The sequence below is a fragment of the Macaca thibetana genome, chromosome Y (genome assembly GCF_024542745.1).
Source record: "Macaca thibetana thibetana isolate TM-01 chromosome Y, ASM2454274v1, whole genome shotgun sequence".
Taxonomy (NCBI): domain Eukaryota; kingdom Metazoa; phylum Chordata; class Mammalia; order Primates; family Cercopithecidae; genus Macaca; species Macaca thibetana.
In genome coordinates, this window is record NC_065599.1 from 12,271,019 (window position 1) to 12,288,727 (window position 17,709).

The 17,709-nt window shown below is 53.9% G+C and overlaps 1 protein-coding gene across 2 annotated transcripts in view; it reads right to left on the reverse strand.

The window, feature by feature from the left end:
• LOC126947138 (granulocyte-macrophage colony-stimulating factor receptor subunit alpha) overlaps window positions 1-17,709 on the reverse strand; it is a 58,502-nt gene that overhangs the window by 10,927 nt on the left and 29,866 nt on the right. For both annotated transcript variants that reach the window (XR_007722940.1, XM_050777762.1), the window contains 5 exons: window positions 16,324-16,496; window positions 9,608-9,741; window positions 7,374-7,403; window positions 3,758-3,893; window positions 481-577 (listed from right to left, as the gene is read on the reverse strand). Coding sequence is in view for 1 of the 2 variants with exons in the window: in XM_050777762.1 (XP_050633719.1) it covers window positions 481-577; window positions 3,758-3,893; window positions 7,374-7,403; window positions 9,608-9,741; window positions 16,324-16,496 (570 nt within the window). In the remaining variant the exon portion in view is untranslated. The remainder of the gene's footprint in view (window positions 1-480; window positions 578-3,757; window positions 3,894-7,373; window positions 7,404-9,607; window positions 9,742-16,323; window positions 16,497-17,709) is intronic.

Sequence of the window (17,709 nt, forward strand, 5' to 3'; positions counted from 1 at the left end):
TCTTGGGATCACCAGACATCTTTGCAGGCTGTGTTTCTCTCTCTCTCTCTCTCTCACTTACTCGCTCTCTTTATTTATTTATTTATTTTTGAGACGGAGTTTCACTCTTGTCGCCCAGGCTGCAGTGCGGTGGCGCGATCTCCGCTCACCGCAACCTCCGCCTCCCGGGTTCCAGCGATTCTCCTGCCTCAGCCTCCCGAGTAGCCGGGATGACAGGCACCTGCCACCACGCCCGGCTAATTTTTGTATTTTTAGTAGAGACGGGGTTTCACCGTGTTGGTCAGGCTGGTCTCGAACTCCCGACCTCAGGTGATCCACCCGCCTCGGCCTCCCAAAGTGCTGGGATGACAGGCGTGAGACACCGCGCCCGGCCAAGGCTGTGTTTCTCTTTCTCAGAGACAGAGACCGACTTTGGAGAAAGCGCTTTTCTCGCGACCTGGCATGGTTGCCTGGGGGATGCCCAGGGGTTTCACACGTTACCTTTTAAAGAGGAAGCCGAAGAGAAGGACACAGACAAGGGTTCCCAGGATCAGGAGCACGTAAATGTGCACAGAGCTGGGGTTTCGGTCGTCGGAGCCTAGAGAGACACACACGTATGCGTCCACGGTGAATGGCTGATGGACGTGTGAAAGGAAATTAAATTTCTTCGTGACTCCAGATGCATTTAGCCACAGGGAACAGTGAAGCTGAGAACTGGGTCGAGCAAAGCTGCCTCCACCTTTTTTATGGTTCCTAAACAAGATGGCTTGGAGATGAAAGGCCAGGAGCCTGCGTCATGTTTTGCCCACAGGGAAATTCGTGGTGAGCTGTTAGAACTTCACTGCCACGGGCCAGGCGAGGTGGCTCACGCCTGTCATCCCAGCACTTTGGGAGGCCGAGGTGGGCGGATCACTTGAGGTCAGGGGTTCGAGACCAGCCTGGTCAACACGGTGAAACCCCGTCTCTACTAAAAATACAAAAATTGGGCTGGGCGCCGTGGCTCACGCCTGTCATCCCAGCACTTTGGGAGGCCAAGTCGGGCAGATCACGAGGTCAGGAGATCGAGACCATCCTGGCTAACATGGTGAAACCCCGTCTCTACTAAAAATACAAAAAACTAGCCGGGCGAGGTGGCAGGTGCCTGTAGTCCCAGCTACTCGGGAGGCTGAGGCAGGAGAATGGCGTGAACCCGGGAGGCGGAGCTTGCAGTGAGCTGAGATCCGGCCACTGCACTCCAGCCTGGGCGACAGAGCCAGGCTTTTTTTGAGACTCCGTCTCAAAAAAAATAAAAATAAAAATAAAAATAAATAAAATAAAATAAAATAAAAATACAAAAATTGGGCCAGGTGCCGTGGCTCATGCCTGTCATCCCAGCACTTTGGGAGGCCGAGGCGGGCGGATCATCTGAGGCCAGGAGTTCAAGACCAGCCTGGCCAACAGGGTGAAACCCCGTCTCTACTAAAAAAAAAAAATACAAAATTAGGCAGGCGTGGTGGCAGGTGCCTGTAATCCCATCCACTCGGGAGTCTGAGGCAGGAGAATCGCTTGAACCCAGGAGGCGGAGGTTGCGGTGAGCCGAGATCACGCCATTGCATTCCAGCCTGGGCGACAGAGAGAAACTCCGTCTCAAAATAAATAAATCAAAATACGAAAATTAGCCAAGCGAGATACACGCTTGCAATCCCAGCTACTGGGGAGGCTGAGGCAGGAGAACCGCTTGAACCCGGGAGATGGAGGCTGCAGTGAACTGAGATCCTGCCATTGCACTCCAGCCTGGGTGACAGAGCGAAACTCCATCTCAAAATCAACAAACAAATAAAAATACAAATACAAAAATTGGCCAAGCGTGATGCACGTCTGTAATCCCAGCTACTCGGGAGGCTGAGGCAGGAGAATCGCTGGAACCCGGGAGGTGGAGCCTGCAGTGAGCCGAGATCACGCCACTGTACTCTGGGCTGGGTAACAGTGAGACTCTACCTCAAAAACCAAAAAGTAAACAAACACACACATTTCTTACAGGTGCAGTCAGTCCGGCCCACCAGACACACCTCTGATCACCCCTGTATCCCGTTTTGTCCGTGTCATCTGATGTATTATGCCCATTCCCCAGATTTTTTGCTCTGTCCCCTTTGTCGAGGTGAAAACCATGTACTTCTCAATATCCTGCCTCTTCCCTTTGCAATTTGGAGCCCTCAAAATCATCTTCAGAGAAAAGCATAGCCCTGTACCTCCCGGGCAGCCCAGACCTGGCTTTGAAGAGAGGTTCCCTGGCCGGGCGCGGTGGCTCACGCCTGCCATCCCAGCACTTTGGGAGGCCGAGGCGGGCGGATCACCTGAAGTCGGGAGTTCGAGACCAGCTTGACCAACATGGAGAAACCCCGTCTCTACTAAAAATACAAAATTAGCCTGGCGTGGTGGTGGGCGCCTGTCATCCCAGCTACTCGGGAGCCTGAGGCAGGAGAATCGCTTGCACCCGGGAGGTGGAGATTGCAGTGAGCTGAGACCACGCCATTACTCTGTCTCAAAAAAAAAAAAAAAAAAAAAAAAAAGAGGGAGAGAGCTTCCCCATGGCCAGAGAGCCAGAATGGTGATGGTTTGAGTGGACGAAGACTGACTATTTCCCAGTGGGGCAGAGGCAGGGGGGCTTTAGGAGGGCTGTCAGTGGGGTTGTCCTCTGGCTCTGAAGGGAGCCTAGCTCATTAGTCCTGAAAAAAAAAAAAACACCAGCAAAGCAATATTGCATGACCCTGTATGAGTATGAGACCACCTCTTTCTTTTTTTTTTTTTTTTTTTTTTTTGGAGACGGAGTCTCGCTCTGTTGCCCAGGCTGGAGTGCAGTGGCCGGATCTCAGCTCACTGCAAGCTCCGCCTCCCGGGTTTACGCCATTCTCCTGCCTCAGCCTCCCAAGTAGCTGGGACTACAGGCGCCCGCCACCTCGCCCGGCTAGTTTTTTGTATTTTTTAGTAGAGACGGGGTTTCACCGTGTTAGCCAGGATGGTCTCGATCTCCTGACCTCGTGATCCACCCGCCTCGGCCTCCCAAAGTGCTGGGATTACAGGCTTGAGCCACCGCGCCCGGCCCCTTCTTTTTTTTTTTTTTTTTTTTTTTTTTTTTTTGAGACAGAGTCTCGCTCTGTCGCCCAGGCTGGAGTGCAGTGGTGCGATCTCGGTTCACTGCAAACTCCGTCTCCTGGGTTCACGCCATTCTCCTGCCTCAGCCTCCCGAGTAGCTGGGACTACAGGCACCTGCCACCACTCCTGGCTAATTTTGTATTTTTAGTAGAGACGGGGTTTCACCATGTTGGCCAGGCTGGTCTCAAACTCCTGACCTCCAGTAATTCTCCCTCCTCGGCCTCCCAAAGTGCTGGGATTACATGTGTGAGCCACCACACCTGGCTAATTTTGTATTTTTAGTAGAGACGGGGTTTCACCATGTTGGCCAGGCTGGTCTCAAACTCCCGACCTCCAGTGATCCACCTGCCTCGGCCTCCCAAAGTGCTGGGATGACAGGCATGAGCCACCATGCCCGGCTCTTCTCTGGTTATTAAGGGAGCGTAGCTCATCCATCCTGAAAAAACATCAGCAAAGCGATGTTGCGGGACCAAGCACGAGATCCCCTCCTTCTTTCTAGCCTCAGCGATAAACTCAGAGCCTGACGCTATTCCAAGCGATGTTCTTAACTCAATCTCAGCACCCAGGGCAGAGCCGCTGACCTCTGTGCCTGCTCCAAGGTGTTGGCAGACGGCACAGACATCCCTTACCTCCGCTCAGCGCTTACCAAATTCAGCGGCTTCACTCCAGGAACTCCAGTTCAGGATGCGGACGTCTGCAGCTCTGATCTTCACAGCATGTTTCGCTCTGGGTTCAGAGCTTGGAAAGTTGTATCTATTTTCCAGATCACCAGAAACATTGATCTTGGGAGGAAGAAAGAAAGTTAGAGATCGGTGTCTTCGCGTGGAGGAAAAGGTTGTCTTTTTTCATTCTTCTATCTTTTAAATTTTTTTCTCCTTTTTTTCTTTTTTTTCCTACCATTTTGAATGCACCTGCTCTGATCAAGTCTTGGAAGCTAACCAGAGTCAAGCCTCATTAGTATTTGGATGGCAGACAACTTAGGAAAATTTGGGTGATGTAGGTATTTTATTTTTCTAGTCTATTCTAGTCTAGTCTAGTCTAATCTATTCTATTCTATTCTATTCTATTCTATTCTATTCTAGTCTAGTCTATTCTAGTCTATTCTAGTCTAGTCTAGTCTAGTCTAGTCTAGTCCAGTCCAGTCCAGTCCATTCTATTCTATTCTATTCTATTCTATTCTATTCTATTCTAGTCTATTCTATTCTAGTCTAGTCTAGTCTATTCTAGTCTATTCTATTCTAGTCTAGTCCAGTCTAGTCTAGTCCAGTCCAGTCCAGTCTATTCTATTCTATTCTATTCTATTCTAGTCTATTCTAGTCTATTCTAGTCTAGTCTATTCTAGTCTATTCTAGTCTATTCTATTCTAGTCTATTCTAGTCTAGTCTAGTCTAGTCTATTCTATTCTATTCTATTCTATTCTATTCTAGTCCAGTCCAGTCCAGTCCATCCATTCTATTCTATTCTATTCTATTCTATTCTATTCTATTCTAGTCTAGTCTATTCTAGTCTAGTCTAGTCTAGTCCAGTCTAGTCTAGTCCAGTCCAGTCCAGTCTATTCTATTCTATTCTATTCTAGTCTAGTCTATTCTAGTCTATTCTATTCTAGTCTATTCTAGTCTATTCTAGTCTAGTCTATTCTATTCTAGTCTAGTCTATTCTAGTCTATTCTAGTCTAGTCTAGTCTAGTCTAGTCTATTCTATTCTAGTCCAGTCTATTCTATTCTATTCTATTCTATTCTATTCTATTCTATTCTAGACAGACTCACGCTCTGTCACCCAGGCTGGAGTGCATTGGCATGATCTGGGCTCACCACAACCTCCGCCTCCTGGGTTCAAGCAATTCTCCTGCTTCCACCTCCTGGGTTCAAGCCATTCTCCTGCCTCAGCCTCCCGTGTAGCTGGGATTACAGGCGCCTGCCACCAGGCATGGGTAATTTTTATATTTTTAGTAGAGACAGGATTTCTCCACGTTGGCCAGGCTGGTCTTGAACTCCTGACCTCAAGTGATTTGCACGCCTCAGCCTCCCAAGATGCTGGGATGACAGGCATGAGCCACCGTGACCGGCTAAAATTTTATTTTTTGAAGCAAAAATTGTTGGCCAGGTGTGGTGGCAGGTGCCTGTAGTCCCAGCTACTAGGGAAGCTGAGGCAGGAGAATCGCTTGAACCTGGGAGGTGGAGGTTGCAGTGAGCCAAGATTGCACCACTGCACTCCAGCCTGGGAGACAGAGCGAGACTCCGTCTCAAAAGTAAATACACACATGAATAAATGATTCAGGAACTTAACAGACCTTCAGACGGATAGTTTAGCAAGGGATGTTAAGATCCCCAAGTCCAGCATAGTCGTTGGACAGAGGAGGATACTGAGGGTCAGAGTGGCCAGGAGACTTGGTAAATATCCGGCAACAGAACTCAGTCTAAAAGCATTTTAGAGGGAGACATAGTCTCCTTAGACAGTCACTGGAATATATTCTTAACCCACTCAGAAGAAAGAGGAATAAAATGGGAAAATCAGTAGAACGGGCTGAGCATTAATATTCCAACCGTTGGGACATGAAGGTTGAGGCCAAGAGCGGATCCCGCCCAGTAAGAACTTCGAGAGGGCCCTCACGCATGTGAGATCTTCTCCTCTGGTTCAGGGTCACGCCCCATCCTGTCCACCCCTGGGTAACACTGGCAGTAAGAGTCCCGTAAACCTACACTGTAGGGTCCCGCTGGGTTCGTGAATAGGGGACTGTAGGGTGACACTAGGGTTGTGAGTGGTTCAACCGTATGTGGGACAGAGTATTCTCCTGTCTACACTGGATCCAGGTAGACGTGGGGCAGGCTCTCCTTCTTGTCTACACTGGGTCTAGGTGGAGGTGGGGCGGGGTCTTCTCCTGTCTACACTGGGTCCAGGCAGACATAGGTCATGGGTAGACCGTAGGGTTACGCCGGGGGTCCTGTAGGGTTATGCTAGGGATCATGAGTAGGAGACAGTAGGGTTACGCCAGGGGGTCATGGGCAGGGGACTGTACAGTGTTACACTAGGGGTCATGAGTAGGGGACTGTAGGGTTCCGCCAGAGGTCATGGGTAGGGGACTGTATGGTTACACTAGGTGTGGTAAGTAGGGGACTGTACGGGTCATGAGTAGGGGACTGTACGGTTCCGCCAGAGTGGTGAGTAGGAAACTGTAGGGTTACGCCAGGGGTCATAAGTAGGGGACTGTAGGGGTTGTGAGTAGGGGACTGTAGGGTTACGCCACAGGTCATGGGTAGGGGACTGTACGGTTACGCTAGGTGTGGTAGGTAGGGGACTGTACAGGTCGTGAGTAGGGGACTGTAGGGTTCCGCCAGGGTGGTGAGTAGGGGACTGTAGGGTTATGCCAGGGGTCATAGGTAGGGGACTGCAGGGGTCGTGAGTAGGGGACTATAGGATTACACCAAGTGTGGTGAGTAGGGGACTGTAGGGTTACGCTGGAGGTCATCAGTAGGGGACTGTAGGGGTCATGAATAGAGGACTGTAGGGTTACACTAGGTGTGGTGAGTAGGGGACTGTAGGGTTATGCTGGAGGTCGTCTGTGGGGGACTGTAGGGTTACACTAGGTGTGGTGAGTAGGGGACTGTAGGGTTATGCTGGAGGTCGTCTGTGGGGGACTGTAGGGTTACACTAGGTGTGGTGAGTAGGGGACTGTAGGGTTATGCTGGAGGTCGTCAGTAGGGGACTGTAGGGTTACACTAGGTGTGGTGAGTAGGGGACTGTAGGGTTACAATAGGGGTGGTGAGTAGGGGACTGTAGGGTTACACTAGGTGTGGTGAGTAGGGGACTGTAGGGTTACAATAGGGGTGGTGAGTAGGGGACTGTAGGGTTACAGTAGGGGTGGTGAGTAGGGGACTGTAGGGCTACACTAGGTGTGGTGAGTAGGGGACTGTAGGGTTACAATAGGGGTGGTGAGTAGGGGACTGTAGGGTTACAATAGGGGTGGGGAGTAGGGGACTGTAGGGTTACACTAGGTGTGGTGAGTAGGGGACTGTAGGGTTACACTAGGTGTGGTGAGTAGGGGACTGTAGGGTTACAATAGGGGTGGTGAGTAGGGGACTGTAGGGTTACAATAGTGGTGGTGAGTAGGGGACTGTAGGGTTACACTAGGTGTGGTGAGTAGGGGACTGTAGGGTTACAATAGGGGTGGTGAGTAGGGGACTGTAGGGTTACAATAGCGGTGGTGAGTAGGGGATTGTAGGGTTACACGGAGGGTCGTCCGTAGGGTCCGTGGTTTCACTTACCGGTAGGTTTTCAGTGCCAGGCTGCGTATTCTAGAAACAAAACAAAACACAATACAAGGCTCACTGTTCCCATTTCTAAAACACTTTACATGGTTCACACAGTGTCTCCCTTGGTGTGGGCACCGAATGGAAAAAGAGTCCCTGCAGAGTGGCAGGCAGGTCTCCCTCCACAAACCCCAAATCTACAAGACAGGTAGGATGAGGAGCTGCAAACACAGAATTCTTCCTGGCCAGATATCCTCCTGTAATCCATCCACAAAGGTCCCACTGGCCTTGGGGCAGGGTGTTCTGTCTACACTGCATCCAGGTAGACATGAAGTAGGCTCTCCTTGCCTACACTGGGTCCAGGTGGTTGAGGGACAAGATCTCCTCTTGTCTACACTGGATGGAGGTGGACGTGGGGCAGGCCTCTTCCTGTCTACACTGGGTCCAGGTGGTTGAGGGACAAGATCTCCTCTTGTCTACACTGGGTGGAGGTGGACGTGGGGCAGGTCTCTTCCTGTCTACACTGGGTCCAGGTGGTTGAGGGACAAGATCTCCTCTTGTCTACACTGGATGGAGGTGGACGTGGGGCAGGTCTCTTCCTGTCTACACTGGGTCCAGGTGGTTGAGGGACAAGATCTCCTCTTGTCTACACTGGATGGAGGTGGACGTGGGGCAGGTCTCTTCCTGTCTACACTGGGTCCAGGTGGTTGAGGGACAAGATCTCCTCTTGTCTACACTGGATGGAGGTGGACGTGGGGCAGGTCTCTTCCTGTCTACACTGGATCCAGGTGGTTGAGGGACAAGATCTCCTCTTGTCTACACTGGATGGAGGTGGACGTGGGGCAGGTTGTCTTCCTGTCTACACTGGATCCAGGTGGTTGAGGGACAAGATCTCCTCTTGTGTACACTGGATGGAGGTGGACGTGGGGCAGGTCTCTTCCTGTCTACACTGGGTCCAGGTGGTTGAGGGACAAGATCTCCTCTTGTCTACACTGGGTGGAGGTGGACGTGGGGCAGGTCTCTTCTTGTCTACACTGGGTCCAGGTGGTTGAGGGACAAGATCTCCTCTTGTCTACACTGGATGGAGGTGGACGTGGGGCAGGTTGTCTTCCTGTCTACACTGGGTCCAGGTGGTTGAGGGACAAGATCTCCTCTTGTCTACACTGGGTGGAGGTGGACGTGGGGCAGGTCTCTTCCTGTCTACACTGGGTCCAGGTGGTTGAGGGACAAGATCTCCTCTTGTCTACACTGGGTGGAGGTGGACGTGGGGCAGGTCTCTTCTTGTCTACACTGGGTCCAGGTGGTTGAGGGACAAGATCTCCTCTTGTCTACACTGGATGGAGGTGGACGTGGGGCAGGTTGTCTTCCTGTCTACACTGGATCCAGGTGGTTGAGGGACAAGATCTCCTCTTGTCTACACTGGATGGAGGTGGACGTGGGGCAGGTCTCTTCCTGTCTACACTGGGTCCAGGTGGTTGAGGGACAAGATCTCCTCTTGTCTACACTGGGTGGAGGTGGACGTGGGGCAGGTCTCTTCTTGTCTACACTGGGTCCAGGTGGTTGAGGGACAAGATCTCCTCTTGTCTACACTGGATGGAGGTGGACGTGGGGCAGGTTGTCTTCCTGTCTACACTGGGTCCAGGTGGTTGAGGGACAAGATCTCCTCTTGTCTACACTGGGTGGAGGTGGACGTGGGGCAGGTTGTCTTCCTGTCTACACTGGGTCCAGGTGGTTGAGGGACAAGATCTCCTTTTGTCTACACTGGGTGGAGGTGGACGTGGGGCAGGGTCTCCTGCTGTCTACACTGGGGGTAGGTGGGGGTGGGGTCGGGTCTCCTCCTGTCTACACTGGGTCCAGGTAGAATGGGGCAGGGTCTCCTCCTGTCTACACTGGGTATAGGTGGGGGTGGGGTCGGGTCTCCTTCTGTCTACACTGCGTCCAGCTGCAGATGGAGCATTGGCTCTCCCTTGCTTGTTGCATCATCCTCCACACCTCCGGGTCCACTTCCTGGTTCCATGGTTACAGGATCATCCTTGTCCATCCTCCTGCAACTTCCTTCAAGGTTGCTTCACAGGCCACAGGCTCCTCACCGCTTCCTCTGCTCCCCGAAGTGCATTCACCCCAGGGTCACCGCTTACCATCCACCCATCCTTCCCCCAGGCCACATCCCCCGGATTCCCAGGCTCCTCTGTGGGCGTGTCCCGTGCGCCTCCCTCCTGATGCCCGGGCCCAGGGGATCTCTCACCGACCTTTCTGTGGACGTCCAGCTGGTACTGAAAGTCCAGGTACGACAGCTTCTGATAGGTCCTGGGCTGTTTCCACCGTACCAGGCAGTGCGTCGTGTTGCAGCGTACAGTGACGTTACCGGGCGGGTTAAATCGTTCTGGAATGAGGGTGCAGGATACACCCCTGAACCCCAGAGGTCCTGTCTACACTGGGTCCAGGTGGAGGTGGGGCAGAGTCTCCTCTCATCTACACTGGGTCCAGGTGGAGGTGGGGCAGGGTCTCCTCCTGTCTACACTGGGTCCATGTGGACATGGAGTATGGACACCTCTTTGTCTACACTGGGTCCAGGTGGAGGTGGGACAGGGTCTCCTCCTGTCTACACTGGGTCCAGGTGGAGGTGGGGCAGGGTCTCCTCCTGTCTACACTGGGTCCAGGTGGAGGTGGGGCAGGGTCTCCTCCTGTCTACACTGGGTCCAGGTGGAGGTGGGACAGGGTCTCCTCCTGTCTACACTGGGTCCAGGTGGAGGTGAGGCAGGGTCTCCTCCTGTCTACACTGGGTCCAGGTGGACGTGGAGTAGGGACACCTGTTTGTCTACACTGGGTCCAGGTGGAGGTGGGGCAGGGTCTCCTCCTGTCTACACTGGGTCCATGTGGACATGGAGTATGGACACCTCTTTGTCTACACTGGGTCCAGGTGGAGGTGGGACAGGGTCTCCTCCTGTCTACACTGGGTCCAGGTGGAGGTGGGGCAGGGTCTCCTCCTGTCTACACTGGGTCCAGGTGGAGGTGGGGCAGGGTCTCCTGTCTACACTGGGTCCAGGTGGAGGTGGGGCAGGGTCTCCTCCTGTCTACACTGGGTCCAGGTGGACGTGGAGTAGGGACATCTGTTTGTCTACACTGGGTCCAGGTGGAGGTGGGGCAGGGTCTCCTCCTGTCTACACTGGGTCCAGGTGGAGGTGGGGCAGGGTCTCCTGTCTACACTGGGTCCAGGTGGAGGTGGGGCAGGGTCTCCTCCTGTCTACACTGGGTCCAGGTGGAGGTGGGGCAGGGTCTCCTGTCTACACTGGGTCCAGGTGGAGGTGGGGCAGGGTCTCCTCCTGTCTACACTGGGTCCAGGTGGACGTGGAGTAGGGACATCTGTTTGTCTACACTGGGTCCAGGTGGAGGTGGGGCAGGGTCTCCTCCTGTCTACACTGGGTCCAGGTGGAGGTGGGGCAGGGTCTCCTCCTGTCTACACTGGGTCCAGGTGGAGGTGGGGCAGGGTCTCCTCCTGTCCACACTGGGTCCAGGTGGAGGTGGGGCAGAGACACCTCTTTGTCTACACTGGGTCCAGGTGGAGGTGGGCCAGGGTCTCCTCCTGTCCACACTGGGTCCAGGTGGAGGTGGGGCAGAGACACCTCTTTGTCTACACTGGGTCTAGGTGGAGGTGGGGCAGGGTCTCCTCCTGTCTACACTGGGTCCAGGTAGAGGTGGGGCAGGGTCTCCTCCTGTCTACACTGGGTCCATGTGGACATGGAGTATGGACACCTCTTTGTCTACACTGGGTCCAGGTGGAGGTGGGACAGGGTCTCCTCCTGTCTACACTGGGTCCAGGTGGACGTGGAGTAGGGACACCTGTTTGTCTACACTGGGTCCAGGTGGAGGTGGGGCAGGGTCTCCTCCTGTCTACACTGGGTCCATGTGGACATGGAGTATGGACACCTCTGTGTCTACACTGGGTCCAGGTGGAGGTGGGACAGGGTCTCCTCCTGTCTACACTGGGTCCAGGTGGAGGTGGGGCAGGGTCTCCTCCTGTCTACACTGGGTCCAGGTGGAGGTGGGGCAGGGTCTCCTGTCTACACTGGGTCCAGGTGGAGGTGGGGCAGGGTCTCCTCCTGTCTACACTGGGTCCAGGTGGACGTGGAGTAGGGACATCTGTTTGTCTACACTGGGTCCAGGTGGAGGTGGGGCAGGGTCTCCTCCTGTCTACACTGGGTCCAGGTGGAGGTGGGGCAGGGTCTCCTGTCTACACTGGGTCCAGGTGGAGGTGGGGCAGGGTCTCCTCCTGTCTACACTGGGTCCAGGTGGAGGTGGGGCAGGGTCTCCTGTCTACACTGGGTCCAGGTGGAGGTGGGGCAGGGTCTCCTCCTGTCTACACTGGGTCCAGGTGGACGTGGAGTAGGGACATCTGTTTGTCTACACTGGGTCCAGGTGGAGGTGGGGCAGGGTCTCCTCCTGTCTACACTGGGTCCAGGTGGAGGTGGGGCAGGGTCTCCTCCTGTCTACACTGGGTCCAGGTGGAGGTGGGGCAGGGTCTCCTCCTGTCCACACTGGGTCCAGGTGGAGGTGGGGCAGAGACACCTCTTTGTCTACACTGGGTCCAGGTGGAGGTGGGCCAGGGTCTCCTCCTGTCCACACTGGGTCCAGGTGGAGGTGGGGCAGAGACACCTCTTTGTCTACACTGGGTCTAGGTGGAGGTGGGGCAGGGTCTCCTCCTGTCTACACTGGGTCCAGGTAGAGGTGGGGCAGGGTCTCCTCCTGTCTATCCTGGGTCCAGGTGGAGGTGGAGTAGGGACACCTGTTTGTCTACACTGGGTCCAGGTGGACATGGAGTAGGGACATCTCTGTCTACACTGGGTCCAGGTGGAGGTGGTGCAGAGTCTCCTCCTGTCTACACTGGGTCCAGGTGGAGGTGGGGCAGAGACACCTCTTTGTCTACACTGGGTCTAGGTGGAGGTGAGGCAGGGTCTCCTCCTGTCTACACTGGGTCCAGGTAGAGGTGGGGCAGGGTCTCCTCCTGTCTACACTGGGTCCAGGTGGACGTGGAGTAGGGACACCTGTTTGTCTACACTGGGTCCAGGTGGAGGTGAGGCAGGGTCTCCTCCTGTCCACACTGGGTCCAGGTGGACATGGAGTATGGACACCTCTTTGTCTACACTGGGTCCAGGTGGAGGTGGGACAGGGTCTCCTCCTGTCTACACTGGGTCCAGGTGGAGGTGGGGCAGGGTCTCCTCCTGTCTACACTGGGTCCATGTGGACATGGAGTATGGACACCTCTTTGTCTACACTGGGTCCAGGTGGAGGTGGGACAGGGTCTCCTCCTGTCTACACTGGGTCCAGGTGGAGGTGGGGCAGGGTCTCCTCCTGTCTATCCTGGGTCCAGGTGGAGGTGGAGTAGGGACACCTGTTTGTCTACACTGGGTCCATGTGGAGGTGGTGCAGAGTCTCCTCCTGTCTACACTGGGTCCAGGTGGAGGTGGGGCAGGGTCTCCTCCTGTCTACACTGGGTCCAGGTGGAGGTGGGGCAGGGTCTCCTCCTGTCTACACTGGGTCCAGGTGGAGGTGGGGCAGAGACACCTCTTTGTCTACACTGGGTCCAGGTGGAGGTGGGCCAGGGTCTCCTCCTGTCCACACTGGGTCCAGGTGGAGGTGGGGCAGAGACACCTCTTTGTCTACACTGGGTCTAGGTGGAGGTGGGGCAGGGTCTCCTCCTGTCTACACTGGGTCCAGGTAGAGGTGGGGCAGGGTCTCCTCCTGTCTATCCTGGGTCCAGGTGGAGGTGGAGTAGGGACACCTGTTTGTCTACACTGGGTCCAGGTGGACATGGAGTAGGGACATCTATGTCTACACTGGGTCCAGGTGGAGGTGGTGCAGAGTCTCTCCTGTCTACACTGGGTCCAGGTGGAGGTGGGGCAGAGACACCTCTTTGTCTACACTGGGTCTAGGTGGAGGTGAGGCAGGGTCTCCTCCTGTCTACACTGGGTCCAGGTGGAGGTGGGGCAGGGTCTCCTCCTGTCTACACTGGGTCCAGGTGGACGTGGAGTAGGGACACCTGTTTGTCTACACTGGGTCCAGGTGGAGGTGAGGCAGGGTCTCCTCCTGTCCACACTGGGTCCAGGTGGACATGGAGTATGGACACCTCTTTGTCTACACTGGGTCCAGGTGGAGGTGGGACAGGGTCTCCTCCTGTCTACACTGGGTCCAGGTGGAGGTGGGGCAGGGTCTCCTCCTGTCTACACTGGGTCCATGTGGACATGGAGTATGGACACCTCTTTGTCTACACTGGGTCCAGGTGGAGGTGGGACAGGGTCTCCTCCTGTCTACACTGGGTCCAGGTGGAGGTGGGGCAGGGTCTCCTCCTGTCTATCCTGGGTCCAGGTGGAGGTGGAGTAGGGACACCTGTTTGTCTACACTGGGTCCAGGTGGAGGTGGTGCAGAGTCTCCTCCTGTCTACACTGGGTCCAGGTGGAGGTGGGGCAGGGTCTCCTGTCTACACTGGGTCCAGGTGGAGGTGGGGCAGGGTCTCCTCCTGTCTACACTGGGTCCAGGTGGACGTGGAGTAGGGACACCTGTTTGTCTACACTGGGTCCATGTGGAGGTGGTGCAGAGTCTCCTCCTGTCTACACTGGGTCCAGGTGGAGGTGGGGCAGGGTCTCCTCCTGTCAACACTGGGTCCAGGTGGAGGTGGGGCAGGGTCTCCTCCTGTCCACACTGGGTCCAGGTGGAGGTGGGGCAGAGACACCTCTTTGTCTACACTGGGTCCAGGTGGAGGTGGGCCAGGGTCTCCTCCTGTCCACACTGGGTCCAGGTGGAGGTGGGGCAGAGACACCTCTTTGTCTACACTGGGTCCAGGTGGAGGTGGGCCAGGGTCTCCTCCTGTCTACACTGGGTCCAGGTGGAGGTGGGCCAGGGTCTCCTCCTGTCTACACTGGGTCCAGGTGGAGGTGGGGCAGGGTCTCCTCCTGTCTATCCTGGGTCCAGGTGGAGGTGGGGCAGGGTCTCCTCCTGTCTACACTGGGTCCAGGTGGACGTGGAGTAGGGACACCTGTTTGTCTACACTGGGTCCATGTGGAGGTGGTGCAGAGTCTCCTCCTGTCTACACTGGGTCCAGGTGGAGGTGGGGCAGGGTCTCCTCCTGTCTACACTGGGTCCAGGTGGAGGTGGGACAGGGTCTCCTCCTGTCTACACTGGGTCCAGGTGGAGGTGGGCCAGGGTCTCCTCCTGTCCACACTGGGTCCAGGTAGAGGTGGGACAGGGTCTCCTCCTGTCCACACTGGGTCCAGGTAGAGGTGGGACAGGGTCTCCTCCTGTCTACACTGGGTCCAGGTGGAGGTGGGGACAGGGTCTCCTCCTGTCTACACTGGGTCCAGGTGGAGGTGGGCCAGGGTCTCCTCCTGTCCACACTGGGTCCAGGTGGAGGTGGGACAGGGTCTCCTCCCGTCTACACTGGGTCCAGGTAGAGGTGGGACAGGGTCTCCTCCTGTCTACACTGGGTCCAGGTGGAGGTGGGGACAGGGTCTCCTCCTGTCTACACTGGGTCCAGGTGGAGGTGGGCAGGGTCTCCTCCTGTCTACACTGGGTCCAGGTGGAGGTGGGCCAGGGTCTCCTCCTGTCTACACTGGGTCCAGGTAGAGGTGGGGCAGGGTCTCCTCCTGTCTATCCTGGGTCCAGGTGGAGGTGGAGTAGGGACACCTGTTTGTCTACACTGGGTCCAGGTGGAGGTGGTGCAGAGTCTCCTCCTGTCTACACTGGGTCCAGGTGGAGGTGGGGCAGCTACCATGTCCAGGAGACATACCCACTGGGGCAGGGGGTCCACGGTGGGAGGTGGGGATGGGCTCGGGGAGCAGGAGTCACCCTTCTGTGACAGTTCTGAGCCTGAAGAGGCCGGGAACGTCCAATGGGATGAAGGAGTCCATGGGTGGGATGCGATGGGCTTGGGAAGACGAGAGTGTGTGGGCATAAGGAGCTGGCTCCAAGAGGCCAGCCAGGAGTGGGGCACCGGGACACGAAGAAATGCTGGTGAGGAAAAAATGAAGAAAAAGAGGAAGGAAGGAGGAAAGGAGAGAAGGAGAAGGGAGGAGAGGAAGAAGGAAAGAAGGAAGAAGGGAGGGAGAGAGGGAGGGAAGGAAAGAGGGAGGGGAGAAGGAAGGGAGGGAGGGAGGAAGGGAAAGAAGGAAGGAAGGAAGGAAGGAAGGAAGGGAGGAAGGAAGGAAGGAAGGAAGGGAGGAAGGAAAGAAGAAACACAGGCAGGAAAGAAGGAAAGAAAGAAGGAGAGAAAGAGAGAGGCCAGGTGCGGTGGCTCACACCTGTAATCCCAGTACTTTGGGAGGCTGAGGCGGTGGATCATCTGAGATTAGGAGTTCCAGACAGGTCTGGCCAAGATGGTGAAACCCCGTCTCTACTAAAAACACAAAAATTAGCCGGGTGTGGTGGCGGGCGCCTGTAATCCCAGCTACTCAGGAGGCTGAGACAGGAGAATCGCTTGAACCTGGGGGGCAGAGGTTGCAGTGAGCTGAGATTTCACCACTGCGCTCCAGCCTGGGTGACAGAGTGTACCTCAAAAAAAGGGAAGTTAAATCAGCTCAGTTGTAATTTGTTACAGCACCAAAGTTACACATATATGTATATATTTTTGAGACGTTGCTCTGTCGCTCAAGCTGGAGCGCAGTGGCACAATCTCGCCTCACTGCAACCTCCACCTCCTACGTTCAAGTGACTCTTCTCAGCCTCCCGAGTAGCTGGGATGACAGGCACGCGCCACCACGCCCAGCTAATTTTTGAATTTTTAGTAGAGATGGGGTTTCCCCATGTTGGCCAGGCCGGTCTGGAACACCGGATCTCAGGTGATCGGCCCGCCTCGGCCTCCCAAAGTGCTGGGATTACAGGTGTGAGCCATCACACCCGGCCTCAGTTACACAGATTTTCAGGCAAATTCCATTTCACCTATAAACAATAGGAAAATCATATGTGTTATTCTCACCTATTTTCTTTGTGTCCAAAAGTGAATCGAAGAATTGGATGCCAATTTCTTGGCTGGTTCCGTTAACCAGGAAGTAATTGCGAGATGTTAATCCTGACAGGTTACCCAGGTGGCATCCCACGTGGGTTCCTGAGTCTTCTATGTAATAAGGACACTGGATCTCCCTCCTTCTCCTGCAAGATTAAAAAGTGTTCAGAGAGCAATCAGGAAAACAAAACAAAACACAAAGACACAAAACAAAACAAAAACAAACACAAAACAACAACACAAAACAAAAACAGCAAAACACGAAACAAAAAAACACAAAAACACAAAACAAATGAAAACAAACACAAAACAAAACAAAAACACAAAACAAAACAAAAACACAAAACAGAAACAGCAAAACATGAAACAAAAAAAACACAAAAACACAAACACAAAACAAAACAGAAACAAGCACAAAAAAAACCAAAAACACAAAAACACAACACAAAACAACGCAAAAACACAAAACAAACACACAAAAACACGAAAGGAAACAAAACACAAAACAAAACAAAAACAAACACAAAACACAAAAACCCAAAACAGAAAAACAACACCAAAGAAAACACAAAAACACAAAACAAAAAAACACAAAACACAAACACAAAACAAACAGAAACAAGCACAAAACAAAACAAACACACAAAAACATGAAACAAAAAAACACAAAAACACAAAAGAAAAACACAAACACACACACAAAAACCAAAACAAAAAACCACAAAACCACAAAACAAAACTAAGAGGCGGGCGGATCACCTGAGGTCAGGAGTTCAAGACCAGCCTGGCCAGCACAGTGAAACTCCGTCTCTACCAAAAATACAAAAATTAGCCGGATGTGGCGGCAGGCGCCTGTCATCCCAGCTACTTGGGAAGCTGAGGCAGGAAAACTGCTTGAACCCAGGAGGCCGAGGTTGCAGTGAGCCGAGTTGGTACCGTTGCACTCCAGCCTGGGCAACAGAGCAAGATCATGTCTCAGAAAAAGAGAGAGAAAGAAAGAAAGAAAGAAGGAAGGAAGCAAGGAAGAAAGGAAGGAAGGAAGGAAGGAAGGAAGGAAGGAAGGAAGAAAGAAAGAAAGAAAGAAAGAAAGAAAGAAAGAAAGAAAGAAAGAAGAAAAAAGAAAGAAAGAGGGAGGGAAGGAAAGAAGGAAGGAAGGAAGGAAAAGGAAAGGAAGGGAAAGGAAAGAAAGAAAGGAAGGAAAGAAGGAAGGAAGGAAGGAAAGAAAGAAAGAAAGAGGGGAGGAAGGAAGGAAGGAAAAGGAAAGGAAGGGAAAGGAAGGGAAAGGGAAGAAAGAAAGGAAGGAAGGAAGGAAAGGAAGGAAGGAAGGAAGGAAAGAAAGAAAGAGGGGAGGGAGGGAAG